General features: G+C 48.8%; 1 protein-coding gene across 5 annotated transcripts in view; it reads left to right on the top strand.

The window, feature by feature from the left end:
• Positions 1-15,028, top strand: part of PWWP2A (PWWP domain containing 2A) — a 38,932-nt gene that overhangs the window by 13,105 nt on the left and 10,799 nt on the right. For 3 of the 5 annotated variants that reach the window (XR_012058203.1, XR_012058202.1, XM_030284220.4), the window contains exon 3: positions 14,471-14,551. Coding sequence is in view for 2 of the 5 variants with exons in the window: in XM_030284220.4 (XP_030140080.4) it covers positions 14,471-14,502 (32 nt within the window). In the remaining 3 variants the exon portion in view is untranslated. Of the gene's footprint in view, positions 1-6,781; positions 9,409-14,470; positions 14,552-15,028 lie in introns of those variants that run through there. The other 2 variants (XM_030284221.4, XM_072935402.1) reach the window with 1 other exon arrangement.

The raw sequence follows: 15,028 nt of genomic DNA, 5'->3' as shown, positions 1-15,028 counted from the left end.
AGTCATTAATTGCTAATTAAGCTTCCAAATATAGCAACTTTACCTTGGCATTCTAACTGTTCCCAAAAATCCCCACTGGTCAATGCTTTTTGAATGTGATAAACACACAATAGATTTTGTAAAAAACAAAAAAAAAATTGGAAAAAAAATCTGTTTCACTTCTCTGTATTCTCTCCTGCAAACAGAAACAGTTTCTTTAAGTAAATAAGCTGTATTTTGTAATTAAAGCAAACTGCTTTTTGGAGTCAGGAACCCATGTGAGGTGGGTCAGATGTCTACACCACTTCCTTCAGGTTTAGAAGCTCAAGTGAACTGGCTTTAAGTTAGTTGTTCTAAGCCAAGCAGTGGCAAAATCAATATTGACATTGTTATTTTTTTCTTTAGAAGACCTGGAAGCTTTGTTCTCTTAATTTATATAAAATTAGAATAGCACTGCGGCTTACATAGGCAGAGTTTGCTCAGGTGTTCACTGGGGAGCAACAGGTATGGGAGGGCTTTCTTTAGGTGGTTTTATGTTCAAAAGGACTGTTTTTGGAAGGCATTTAAATCAGTTTTGATTTGTAAGAGATGAGTTTTAAGTCTTTCCTCAGTTTCAGAGTGAATGTGCTGGATTGCTGCAGACTGAACAGGGCTCAAAACGAGTAATTTGTTAAATTAATTTTTATAACACCATGTTGCAGTAAGTTGAAAATCTCTTTGTACTCATCGGTGACTGTCCTTTAACTGCAAAGGAGCTGCTCCTGTGGATGCAGCAGTTTCCAGGGGCTGGGCTGGGCAGAGCCTGGTCCGGGGTGAGCAGAGCCTTGGGGGCTGGGACAAGGCTTAGGCCTGGCTTAGCTAAGCTGTGAACCCCCCCTTGGTGTGCCCGTGGTGCCAGCAGTGCCACAGCTCCAGGGCTGGCTCTTTCCACGATTCCTCCAGGATTTATCCATTGCTCCCACCCCCGTGGCTACAAAGGGGCTCGGGCTGGGCAGGGAGGCTCAGGGGGCTGTCAGGAAGAATTTCTTCATGGAAAGGGTGGTTGGGATTGGAACTGCCCAGGGAGGGTTGGAGTGCCCGTCCCTGGAGCGGCCCAAGGAGCTCCTGGAGGTGGCACTGAATGCTCTGGGCTGGGGACAGGGTGGGGATCTGGCACAGAATGGACTTGGTGACCTTGGAGGTCTTTTCCAACCTAAATCCTTCTGTGACTCTGCCTTCAGAAGGTGAACAGCAGCACAGAGGGTGACTGCTACTTTCCCGTCAGTTTAATAGGATAAATGGCAAATGATGCCTTTTTTAATCAGTGAAGTGCCTCTGTGTGGCTGTTGGGTATTTATGGCCTGTCAGTTTAGGGGAGAATGGGGCATGATGAGTTTCAGTACAGCTGTTCTGTTCCTCTGAGGATCTTGGGGTAAAATGCCTTGGGAGAGAGAGCAGTTATTGCAAAGCTTCGAGCTCTTTCCCCAGAGCTGTTTGAAGGTGTGAGGCTTCAGGAGCAGAGCTGGAAGCAGCAGGAAATGCTTGTGTGTGTCTGAAGTGGAGTCTTGCAGGAAATTGAACAGATATTTGTTACTGTTCTAATTAGAGTTGGAACTTTGTGTCAACACTTCAGTGAGATAATCATCTCTGATGATTTGGTTTCTCTTTCAGACACTGCTGTGTTCAGTTTGGAACCTACAGAACTACCCTGGGTGGGGTTCCTAGGTGGTTTAGCTCTGTGCAAGACTGAAAAGACTTTTTTTTTTTTTTCAGCATTTAGGTTTTTTAAACATAGTTTCAAGCTGATTTGGATTCTAAATTTCTAAGCAATTAGAATAAGAGTAGCAAAGTGAGGAAGGGTAAGAGTTGCTTTTTGCATTGCTGGCCCTTAGGTCTGGTTCTATTTAACTATTTTAAATCCTGATATTTTCTTTCATGTCAGCTAAAACTGTCAAGAGTAGCAGAGGAACATGAATTTTAGAAAATAAATGTCAGTAGCTCATTCTCAGCATCATCATCTGTCCTTCTGCCTGTTCTGTGGAGTCCAGTGAGAAAACAGAGCAGCTTTCAGAGCAGCTTTCTTGGCTGAGGAGCTGTGGAAAGACTGATACTCAGGGAAAGGCTATTTCAGTCCATCCTTTGCTTTAGCATTGTGTTCCAATGAATGCCTGCAGGACCAGCAAATGCAGGCAGTGCAGGGCAGGGGGTCCCTCACTGGTCTGAAGCTGAAGCCTGAGCTGGAGCGAAGTGCAGTGAGCTGGAGCCTAAAGGGATGGATGGCAGTGTGTGCTGGCATAATCCACTGGGTACAATGACTAGGACTGTTTAGAAAGGGAATTTTTCCATAACTGACAAAGCTGCTGACCATGGAGTGATCAGGGATCAGCCACATTTAACGCTGGGAACTTGTGTAGCTGCCTGAAGATCCATTAGATCAGGTCTGAGAGATGGGGATGGGAATATCCAGTGCCAAATTATCCTTAATCCCTGCTGGAGAGAGCCTGTGTGTGATCCCTGGCCTTGCAGTGACCGTGGCAGTTCCCAGTCAATATTTAACCCCCCCAGCTGCCCTGTGGGACACTTTGGATTTTAGTTCTAACAGATCCCTCCCACGGGTCACCCTGGCAGTGTGTTCATTTTGGGGCTGTTCAGGTGGATAACACCCCCTGCTCTGTGGCTTTTCCCTTCTCCTCCCTGCTCACCCTCCTGGCGTTTTCAGGCACCCGCTCTAGTCTGAGCCCATCTACCTCTGACCTCTGTGGTAAGAACTCTTTGTGGTCATTTGGATGGGTTTTACCAAACAGCAGCAATTCCTCCCAGGTCAGAAATAGCTCTAATCATTGGGGTTTAATTGTTGGACCCTGACAGCAGCTTATGATTCCCTGTGATTTACTCACACATTTCAATCTTCTATATTACCTGGGATGTGGACACAATCCAGACTGTCATTTAAATTAATTAATGATGTTTTCCCCTTACATTTAACAACGACACAAGTGCCCTTGTGTGAACACAAGGCAGAGCAGCAGTTCCCAGGCACGGCTGTGGTGCCAGGGAGTTGGTGACTGGTTTGCCATTCTGCTTTTTCCCTGCACAGCTTTGCTGTTGCTCCCAGATGGGGCAGTTTGGGATAATTCCCTGGAGCAGCACCTTAGTGCCAGGCACCAGCCACTGAGGAGAGCTTGGCTCCGTGTTTTCCCCAGGAAAAAATAATTGGTGTTGCTGGCAGGAGGTGGGAACAGCAGGAGCTGGAAGGTGGGTGGTGCTGACAGACCAGGGCTTCAGAAAACCTGAGCCACCTTGCACATCCAAGAGGGACACACAAGGGAGCAAAAGGTAAAAAAAAAGGTGGAATAACCTGGAAAAGGTGACTCCCTGTGCTTGTGCCATGAGATGATGAGATGTGGTGTCTGATCTCCTCTTCCTGCCTGCCCATGGCCTGAGGGGAGAACTTAACAGCAGCCTGCAGGTAGGAATTGGCTCAGGGAACAAATCAGGGTCCCCTGGAGCAAGTTGGAATCTGGGCTTTGCTCCTTTAGTGGGAGAAGAAATGGATCTGTGGGGTTTGTTTGTGCTGTGTTTGACAAGTTACTTCCCAAACAGGACCAGGCACATTTCGAGCAGCTGTAATTCCGTTTCCGTGCCAGTGATTCCATTCCTCAGTGCAGAGGAGGAAGGGAGGACTGTGGGAACTGAGGCTGTTCCAGGTGTGTGAATCCCTGTGGGATGGGGCAGAAGGGGAAGCAGGGCTCTGTTGAGCTGCAGCTGGGACAGGAAATAACACTTAAACTGAGGCAGGGAGTTGGAATCAAGCACTGGAATATTGATTGCATTTGTGACAGTGAAACCCTGGGTGCTGTTTGTGTGAAGCCAGGGTGTGAAAAGCAGTGGGTCAGGCTGAGCTGGGCTCAGTGCAGCCGGGAGTGTGAGAGGACAGGTCCTGGATCTGCCCTGTCACTTTGTCATTAGCAAGGCTGATTTTGGAAAAACAAAATATTTGTAAAAGTATATAACAGAGGATTCTGCCCTCTGCGTCCTGGTGACATCCTGCAGGAATCACACTTGGAGTGACCCAGGTTTGATCTGAGGAAACCTGCACTGCCCTTCTGCCAGGGGCCTCGGGGTGCAGCCTCTGCTTGGCTGATGCCATTTATGGAACAGCAACTTGAAATCAGGTTGTTCTTTAGAAAAAAAAAACCAACAAATCTAGGTCAGTTTTCCTGTTTGTATAGAGATGTTTTGGATGTCAAATATGCAACATGAATAAGGAATATTCTCCTACATGCAAGGCATGTACTGGGAATCCGTGCTTTGGGAGGCAAGTGTTTGTTGCCAGCACTGAGATTCTGTAACAGAACCACAGCAATTCAGGTGGCAGAATTGTCCTTGCCATCCTTTAACAGGTGCACAAAGAGGGAGAGGGGATCTTGCTTTGTCAGTAAAATAAGCAGATACAATTCCAAGCAAATATTTGCTTAAATGCTAATTTAGCATAATTTTTTGTTTAGTAATGTGTAGGATTTTTGTTTGGCTTTAGAAAATGCTGGGGTTTAATTGCATCTCTGCAGTGTTGCAGGATTTAAAGCACATAGTGCCAGTTTGGGTGCTTAGTAGCTCTGGTGAAAAGGAACTAAAACCACAAAAACTATTTTTTAAAGTATTGTAGTCAGTTTAGTTAATGAAAAAAAAAAAAGGTCTTGAGGTATTTCAAGTGTTGAGAGATTTAGGAATAATCTCTTCTTGAACATTTATGGGTTGGACTATGTTTTAGGAATTCTTGATACCATGTCATATATTTCAGGGAATTAGGCACACAAAGGGAAGAATGTGTTGCTGCTCTTTGTTTTCCTGGTGGCTGAGGTCCTGCTGCTGGAGGCTGTAAAGGCAGGAAACAGTTCTTGCTTTTAGTAGTTCATCTTCTGGAAGAGCAGCCTGGTTTCCCTCTTCTCCACTGGTTACAAATGGAATCTGTAGCAGGAAAATAGGAGTTTTGTGCCTTTTGTTCCATAGTTTTACACAGACAGAGCATTATCCCCCAGGAAGGTGCATAAATGTTACTGTGACAATTTAAATTTGGGCTCCTGGCCTTGAGGTTTAATCCCTGATGGGATGTGCTGCTATTTTTGCTTCCCTTGTCCTTCTGGGATGCCTTTTCTTCCCCTCCATGGCTGCCTGGTGTCCTTCTGCTTTTCCTTTGGAGATAAAAGCCAGGACTTTCAAAGGCAGCGCTTCTCTCTGGACAGCAGTGAATAAAGGGATTGAGAAAATGTTCACATTGAAGAATCAGAACCCCCATGGCAGTGCTGGCTGCCAGGAAAAGGCCGTGTGAGCTGAGTTCAGTGGGACAGGCAGCAAAAGCCTGCCCTGACACATATTTTTACCTTGTTCTGGGGCAGTCCTTAGCATGGCTCCATAGGGAAGGGGCTGGAGCCCCAGGAGCAGCTGAGGGAGCTGGGAAGGGGCTCAGCCTGGAGAAAAGGAGGCTCAGGGGGGACCTTGTTGCTCTGCACAGCTCCTGACAGGAGGGGACAGCTGGGGGGATCAGGCTCTGCTCCAGGGAACAGGGACAGGAGGAGAGGGAATGGCCTCCGCTGGGCCAGGGCAGGCTCAGGGTGGACATCAGCAGGAATTTCCCCATGGAAAGGGAGCTCAGGCACTGGAACTGCCCAGGGAGGTTTGGATCCCCATCCCTGGAGTGTCCCAGGAAGGGCTGGAGGTGGCACTCTGGGCTGGGGACAAGGTGGGCATTGGTCACAGCTGGGACTTGGTGCTCTGGGAGGCCTTTCCCAGTCTGGGATCTGTGGGATCCTGGGATTCTGTGATTCTGCCTCCAGCACTTGAATGGAGCTGCTCCAAAGCAGAGTCCAGCCTGTGAGCTCGCTGGAGATCCTGGAAGAGCCGTGCCCTCAGCCAGGCTGAGCTCTCAGTGTCCCACACGCCACAGATCCCACCTGGAGTGAGTGACCCCGCAGAATGAGTGATAAACAGGCAGTGGGCTGCACTCAGGGAATTCAGTGGCACAGACACTGAGCTGACCCAGGCAGTCAGGTTTTCAGTCACTCTATCTGAAGAGCACAGTCTCCGTAGAATCCCAGAATCCCAGACTGGTTTGGGTTGGGAGGGACCTTAAAGCTCATCCAGTCCCACCTCTACCATGGGCAGGGACACTTTCCACCACCCCAGGTTGCCCCAAGCCCTGTCCAACGTGGCCTTGGGGCAGCCACAACTTCTCTGGACACTCTGTGCCAGGGCCTCCCCCTCCTCCCAGTAAGAACTGGTGGCTGACTGGTGATGGTTCATGCAGAGCTCAGTACTTGGGCTGTTCCTGTCTGCTTTATCCTAATTTATTCCTGTTCTCTGGAGTAAATGGGAAAGCACAGGCAGCCCTGGGAAGGAAACACCATTAGCAGGTTTACAGTTCATGCTCCCTCAGGCACTCGGCTCCCATGTGTGGAAGGGCACTGCAGGCTCACATTTAGCTTTGTGTTGTGAACTGCCATCAATGTATAGATTTTGTGAATTAATCTCCCTGATTCCTGAGCTGTCTTTGAATGTCTTTACAATTGGAATTCTCTCTGGATGCTGAAATGGGGTGAGATGTAACAGATTGGTTCGGTGGCTCCTCCTCAAACCCCAGCCCTGGAGGAGTTTGCTCACTGGTGTCTGTCTTGTGATAATGTCAGTCTATTTTTTGTCTTCTGCACACGATGCACAAAGCAGGTGAGCCAGTAACTTTTCTGGCCACCTCAGCTTTTGCTTTACCTACTTTTGCAATATGTACTGGAAGACATTTAACCATGTTCCCTTTCTCTCCCCTTTTCAGCTCAGAGACACTAATGACCCGCTGTTTTTATGGAACCTCACTACACTGCCACGAAGAGCACCAGCTCATCAGGACTGAGAGAAATCTGAGACTGACTTGTCCTATTTTTCCTCTGAAATCTTCACCAAGTAGTAAACATTTTTTTGAAGGGGAAAGGGGGTAAAAGATGTTAAAGCTCCCCCTCGCACCGTTAGGGCACCTGTACCTAATGTACATTTTCCTTAAAATTTCAAAAGATGTTAGGAAATATTTTATAAAACTTTTTTGCAATAAATGACGCATGAAATGACGAAAGACTCTATGACACTTACATGCAACGAACCACTTGAATTATTAGGATGAAGACTCACTGCAGATAACTGGGGTTTTTGTAATGTGACAGTCACGTTTGTATGTTTTGAGAGGTGCCAGTGACGGAGCCAATTTGCCTGGGAAGTTGACTGTAACTTTTGAACTTTTCTTTTAATTCTTGACTTTAGCATTGCAATTTTCCATTCTCTGAGGCTTAGTTAGTATTTAGTGCAGGTGTTAGCAGAGCTGTGATCTGTGATCAAAGCATGTCCAAACCCAGTTGTATTGTGAAATATGAACAGTCCTGCTATTGAGACCAACATTTCCCATAGAGGTGATGGAAAGGACAGTGACCACAAACTCCATGGATCTCTGTTTTATGGGAAAGCTCCTTCTGTGTGAATATGGTTGCATTTTATTTATGCTATTGTAACACGTAGGGAATTGAGGGCTGTGAAATAACCTTGAGAGGGGCTACAAGGCAGAGAGCAGCGTTTTGCTTATAATCCATAACAGGATGGGAATCATGAATGGAGAGTGATTCAATGGGATGGCATTTCTATTTCAAATCATGGGTTATTTTTTCCTTTTGACATGAATATTTTTCAGATAGGTAACTAGTAGAGAGCAAAGGTTTTATTGGAGTTTCTGATGGTTGTTGATCTGAGTTGTGTTGACTTCTTTGAAAAGCTGTAAATCAAAAAAAAAAAAAAAAAGAAACCCGCTGGGTTTTATCCATTTTATTCCCCTCCCAGAAAGGTCTTGGGTAAGACTGACTTCAGTGGAGCTTGGGAATGCTGGACACGCTGCTGAAATATTGAGTTATTAAATATTAATTTATTTGTCACTAATTATTTCCATTGTGTGCACACTGTCTCGGCAGAACCATTTCTTTAAAGTTCTTAGCAGGGGATTTATTGTGTAACCTGGGAAAATAAATATTTGTTTTGAAGATATTAAAATGTGCACATAATCTACTAAAAGTCAAATTTCTGTTTCTATAGAGATGAAAGGACTTGTAGGAAACTCTTTTCCTCCTTACTGATATCCTGATTCAATTGGAGAAAATAGAGTGTCGTTTTCTGGATCGTTTAAAACCAGAGGGACCTTTCCAAGGGGCCTCTGGGTCGGCACAAAGACAATTTCTTCGTGTCTGGAGCCTGAATGAACCACATAAAATTTGAAGTTAGGACAACTCTGTCATTGGCAACAGGTTTATACTTGTTAAACAATCGGAGAGGGGGAAGTGACAGGCTGGGACAGGCCCCCAAACCCCAGCCATGCCCATCAGGGATTCACACACTGAGTGTGTGGCAGCTCGTGCTTTGTGCTGCTTCAGTGTCTGCTTTTCAGAGCTAAATTCTTTATTTATAAATGCAGAAATTGAATATTCACTACCTACTTTTTAAAAATAGTCTGTACAATGCTGTGCAGTTCAAATTGTACCGTTTGCCATAATGATTTCACCATGAAGTACAAACTTTTTTTTTTTTTTTTTTTTTAATTTGGATGAATATTTGTTCTACAGTGCTTTTCCTTTTCACCAGTGGAAGAGGCCCAGCATTCTGGTCCTGCTCAGGGCCTGGGATGTGACTAGAACTGAAAGCTTGAGACATGTGAATGAGGAAAGGGGTGCCTTGGTGCCGGGTCCGTGCCAGCCTTTCACCTCCGCTTGGATTGACAGTGGATGGAGGCTTGGCCTAATCAGGTACATTGTCCCCCACCCCCCCAAAAACCAAACAGAAAAGCCACCAAACCACATGGCACAAACCAGTTTCTGCTCAGGAAAAAGGCCCGGGACTGTGGTGGCAGGGTTGTTGCACATGGGATTGAGGAGTGCCTGCTGTTGTTTTGGAAGCCGGTAGTGCCTGGCTGTGCCCCCGGATCCCCCAGGGCTCTCCTCCCCTCCCTGAGCACAGCAGCTGAACCAGGAGGGATTAACCCAAGGGATGCAGGTGTGCACTGGAGAATATGGGTAAAGAGCAAATAGCATCCAAGGGAGCTCATGTCTGCCTTGCTTTTCCCAGCATTGCGTTGGAAACCACATTTTCATTTGGAAATGAATTTGTCAGGGATATTCTAATGAGAGAGAGTGACAGTAATGTATTGCTTTTCACTTTTTTGCTTTAGTTGCTTAATATTTAAGCTTTGCTCCGTGCTACCTTCTTGTCTGTATATTGAATGGTCACTATGCCTCTTTCATTTTGTAGACTTGAATGAGGAAAATCTGATTCACCCTTTAAGGTTTGCTGAGAAGTAAAAATGATAAAGAATGTTGTGTAACATTTATTCAAATAAAGCCTTGATTTTTTCAGTGCTCTTTTAAAGGGAAATAATGTTTTGATGTCTTTAACTTTCTTGCTTTATTAGTCCTTGACCCCCAAAGCCTTTGGTTTATGTCAGAAGTGTTTTTTTCTGGATTAAACAAAGATTAAGCTTAGGTTGCTGGTCCACTGCTGGAATTCCATCACATGGACAAGTCTCCACCTAACCTCACCTTTCACCACAGTGGCTGAAAGATCCCAAACCATGCTCAGCCAGCTGGGTGCTTCCCAAAGCAGTAGGAAAAAATTGTAATTAGTAAGAAAATATGGTGTGGTAGAGATAGATCCAAGGAAGCCCTGGTGGCTTCACAGTCCCAGGAGGAAGAGGGGATGCCATGGAAAGGGGCTTCTGCAATCCTTGGGGTTTTTTTTATGGAGTTCTCACAGTTTCAGACAAGGCTTGCCCTCACAGGTAAGTGTACAGGGGATTTCTCCAATTGCCTTGTCCTCAGCTGTGTTTCCTTGCCCTGGAGCAGGCATCAGGTGGGGTTGAGAGGTAATTTCTGTTCCAGAGCTCCCACTGCCCTCAAAGGAGGGCCATGCCAGCAAGTATTTTTCCAAAATATCTGGTGGTGTCGGGTTGGTGCTTGGACTTGATGATCTGAATCTTTTTCAACCTTTGTGGTTCTATGATTCTATGGAATGGTAGACTCTGGAACTGCACTCTCCTATCAAATAGAAGGCAGCATTTATACACATTTTTTCCACTTGCATTTTGGTTCTGTAAAGAAAGACTCCCTAAATTGAGTTGAGCTCCTGGGCTAAAGAACAAATATGCTGCTTGAGTTAACTTGATTTGTAGGAAGTTTTGATTTCCAGGAAGCATTGGTGGTTGTATGGCACAGGGTGGCTGTATGGCACAGGGTGGCTGTATGGTACAGAGGATGCCAGGAGCTGGTGGATCACCCAGAGGTATTAACTCTGCTGGGAAGGGGCTGTTGCAGTCACCTGCTGTGGGTACTGAGGAGGTTTTCCCCCAAATGGAATTTACTGGGAAGCGCTGCTGTTGGCTCAGCCTGGGCTGCTTTGGGAGCGCTGTGACAAACACCCACATCTGGCTGTGGCCCGAGCACAGCTCCAGCAGATGGTTTTCTTTTCCTTCGTGGTTGTTTCTCATTCTGTCGGGCTTACAGGAACTCCCATCCCTTTCTCTCATTATTCCCTCAGCCTTGCAGCAGCTCCTCTCGAGCCGCGCTCCTCATTAGGCGGGGGAGTCCTGCTGAAGGCTAATTGCTCGCTAATGGCTTCTCCTTTGTGACACGGACTTGGCAGCCGCCAGAGAGCTCGGCCGGGCAGATTTCAGAGCTCTGCAATTACTCCATGGATTAATCCTCACCGCAGTGCTTGGCAAAGGGATAAAGGTGACCCACGGCCCGCACAAACCCCTCGAACGGCGTTTGCTGCCGCCCCCGGCCATCAAAAGCGACGCTTAATGCGGGCAAAAGTGCAGCTCTGGCACGAGGGCTTTGGAGAGATTCCCATCCCAAGTGTGAGGGCTCGGAGTTTAGATCCTGCAGGGTGAGACCAACGGGGCCGCTGCTGAAGGGAAGGGTGGCTCGGTGGCAGTGGCGCTGGGCACTCACACTGTCACACCCTGGGTGTTTGGGGACATTTCGGGTGAGGCCCGGCCGGGCCTGAGGGCTCCCGGTTCCCTCAGGGCTCCCGATTCCTTCGGGGCTCCAGATTGCCTTGGGGCTCCCGGTTCCCTCAGGGTTCCCGATTCCCTCGGGGCTCCCGGTTCCCTCAGGGTTCCCGATTCCCTCGGGGCTCCCGATTCCCTCGGAGCTCCCGATTTCCTCGGGGCTCCCGATTCCTTCGGGGCTCCAGATTGCCTTGGGGCTCCCGGTTCCCTCAGGGCTTCCGGTTCCCTCGGGGTTCCCGATTCCCTCAGGGCTCTCGATTGCCTTGGGGCTCCCGATTCCCTTGGTACTCCCGATTGCCTCGGGGCTCCCAGGTCCCTCAAGGCTCCAGATTGCCTTGGGGCTCCCGGTTCCCTCAGGGCTCCCGGTTCCCTCGGGGCTCCCAATTGCCTTGGGGCTCCCGATTGCCTTGGGGCTCCCGGTTCCCTCAGGGCTCCCGGTTCCCTCAAGGCTCCCGATTCCCTCAGGCTCATCTGCCTCAGGGAGAGTGCTGGGTTTGCACGAAGGGGCCCTTCAGTGCTTGAGGACTTTGTGGGAAGCTGGAATGGCCCAGGCTGGGAGGATTTTGTGGCAGGGGACTGATGAGGCTGCAAGGCTCATCCCCCTGCTCCAAGGGAAGCGGTGCCAGCGCCGAGCCCCTCGCACAGAACCCAGCCCTTGGCACCAACTCCCCCTCACTGCCATGGCTCTGTGTCCTCCTCCCTTGTCCTTGCTCCACCTGTCTTGGGATTTGCTCTCCTTGTTGTGTTCTGCAGGCAGAGGAGGGAGCCAGGAAAAGGCTCCTGTTGTTTGCTGGTCGTACCGTGGGGTTTATTCACATTCCATATCCTGCTTTTGTGGTTCTGCTCCTGCTTTTCCCTTGAGTGTCTCTGAGCTCTTTGTTTGGCCTTCCTTTGCTGGTTTGCAGCACAAGCCATGGGTGCTCCACACTTGGCAGACTGGGCACCCCTGCAGAGGTTTTTGGCATGTTCTGTATTTGGGGTAAATATTCCAAGCCCAGGAGGGGTAGTTCTAATTTTGAAATCTAGATTTTCAGCTGAGCTCTGCATCTTAAGAGCTTGGGGACTGGAATTTCTGACTGTGGTTGTCTTGGTCATTAAATATTAAGTGAGGCTGTTCCTGCTGGAGGGTTCATCCAGCTACTGAAGGCTCTGAGCTGGCAGGGGAAGGAGCTGGGGCCCCCAGAGAGTTCAGGGATGGATACTGGGCCATGCTAAGGATAATACTGACACTGCTCAGAGGGATGGGGATGATGCTTCTGTGATTCACTCACTTGGCTGTGGTTGCCTTTAAAAAGGCAGCATGAGCTGTGAGAGCAGAACTGGGGGGTTGGACTTCCCACCCCTCTGCATTAACACTGCAGGATCCTGTCAGCAGCCATCAGCTGCATCTTGCCTTGGAAAACCTGCTGCTGGCTCCAGGTTCCAAGGCCTCAGCTGCATTCCAGCTGGGAGCAGGGACACGAATGTGTTGGGGCACAGCGAGAGCTGCTGCTTCAAGGGCAGATCAGGGCTGGAGCCATGGGCAGGAAATCTGTGAGCTCCCAGCCTCCTCCTTTCCCTAAGTTCCCAAATACTGTAATTCTCCCTCCCTCATACAGAGAAGTGCCCCAGGATGGAGGGTCACACCAAAGGAGCTCATGGAAATAGGACAAATGCAGCTAGAAAAGCCCTGGCCCTGCTGCCTCTCCAGGGACCTGCTGGGCACTTGCCAGCACCACTCGGGAATACACTTAGGAAGCTCTTCCAGCAGCCACCGCCCAGACGAGATACCAGCATTTCCCCTTCTTCCTGCCTTCCCTGCTCCCTGGAGTGTCTGCAGGGAGGGGATGCTGCACTTCACTTGCCGGAGACCGGAACAAAAGCCCCACAGGCCAGCAGAGCTTATCCCAGAGCAGGCACAGCTCCTCCTGGATCCTTCCCGGCTCCGGGGCTGCCGGGGCTCAGTCCTGCCCAGCAGCTGCTCCTGGGGCCTGACACCCCCCCGGACACTGCCCGGAGCCCAGGGACAGCAGGCAGCAGTCCTGGGAAGCAGGAGCAGAGCGCTGCGCCCAGCCAGGCCGGGAAGGGCAAACCTAATCCTGCTGCATCCATTTAGGGAATGCAGGATTTGTAAATTATCTCCTTGAGAAACAACCGGGCAGAAATATGCAGTTCTGGGGACTCCAGGCTGCAGCTGCAGATGGCTTCCAATTGGGACATTCCCACTGAACATGCAGAATCAGGAAAAAAGGGGTTTATTTTAATTTTCAGTTGATTTAGAGCCTTTAATCTTTGTCAGGGTAGGCAGTGATGCCTCTGGCTTAGTGCCACAATTCCTGTGCCAGGCGCTGCCCAGAGCCCCCCCAGCAGTCACAGGGGTGGGAAAAAGTTGCTGAGCAAGAAAATGTTGGGATTCATCCAAACAGGGAAAGCTTGTGAATGAGCAACGTATGAATGCTGCACATTAAATGTGCCCCAGCGCATCTTTGCCCGTGCTGGAGAGGAGGCACTGGGGTGTAATTGGTTCTTGGCTGCAGCAGTAATCCCCTGGGAATAACACAGCTAATTAAAGCCCAGGAACTGGTGACCAGCAGCTTCTCCTCTCTCCCAGGCTGGGGCTGTGCTAATCAGGGGCAGGTAGATCCCAGGAAGTTTTGTGCTAATCAAGGAGGGAAGGACTGGGCTTCAAAGCTCAGTGCTTTGTCAAATCCTGAATGTCCCAGGGGGTGAGCTGGGGGAGATTTTGGATCCTGCTGGGCAGGAGGGATTGGCTGTGCTGGGCCCATCCCACTGATCCTGCCCTGGAGTGTGGCTGCCTCCCCTGGGGCTGGGGTTTTGGGAGACAGAGCTGAAGATGTGAACTGGGGAGCTGCTTTTTCTATCTTTTAGGAGATGTTAAATGCTCCAAATCTTTGGTGGGATGGAGGGAACTGCAGGTGTTCAGCTCCTCTGAGGGCCAGGCCTTGGGACTCACGAGCAGGATCTGGAATGAGGCCAGGCTGGATGGGGCTTGGAGCAAACTGGTCTGTGGAAGGTGTCCCTGGTGTGTGGAAGGTGTCCCTGGTCTCTGGAAGGTGTCCCTGGTCTCTGAAAGGTGTCTCTGCCCATGGCAGGGAGTGGGACTGGATGAGCTTCAATGTCCCTTCCAGTCCAAACCATCCTGGCAATCCATGATTCTAAACCTCAGTCCAGCTGCAGCCAAAAGGATTAAAAAGTCTCTGAGGGGACAAACAGAGGAGAATGAGAACCTCTGCATAAAGCAGAGTCAAATCCCACTGTCAGTTCTGGGGTCAAAAAATGGAAGGTCTGAGCCACAAGTGTTATGGAAATCCTGGAGAATGTTCTTTGTAGGGGAGACCTAACCCAGCTCATGGACAGGACCAACATTGCCTTTATTTCTGTGCAAACACCTCAGGGGGAAGGCCAGCTACTGAAAGGTTTTGTGTTTGGCAGGCAAAGGAAGGAGGAACAAAGGCAGGAGCTGAGGATGGACAACTGCAGCTGGAAAGGAGGCACATGCTGGTTACCAGGAGGGTGAGTAACTGTTGGAACACTTGAGCAAGGAACTGTTTGGGTTAGGAGCACTTATATTTAAAAGATGTTGTTTCATAAAACAGTTTTTTCCTATTAGAGGTTGTAAATCCAGCAAGTGTGACTCAAAATTCCCTGGCACTCCCTGAGTTGTGGCCAGTAACACCAGGAGGAGGCACCAGTTATTTTACTGGTGGCAGCTGTGAGAACTAGTTTAGACATAAAAAACAATTAAAAATCAAAAGCAAGACACATGCACTTGTTCAGGATTTGGACAATGCAAAAGGACTTTCAGGCAATTAATTGGAATTTTGCCCAGAGGAGAACTTGCTGTGGTGGCAGATAACACCTGCCAGAGGTTTCTGGTCCAGCTGGAGAGTGCCCTGAGGAGGGAGGGATGACCTGGAGGTTTGAGTTCTCAGTACCAGCATGCCCAGCTCCCAGTGACTTTCACACAATCCAATTAAATTACAAACACTA

Source organism: Taeniopygia guttata, chromosome 13 (genome assembly GCF_048771995.1).
Source record: "Taeniopygia guttata chromosome 13, bTaeGut7.mat, whole genome shotgun sequence".
Taxonomy (NCBI): domain Eukaryota; kingdom Metazoa; phylum Chordata; class Aves; order Passeriformes; family Estrildidae; genus Taeniopygia; species Taeniopygia guttata.
Note: the sequence above shows the minus strand (reverse complement) of the source record. Positions and strands in the feature narration are given on the sequence as shown.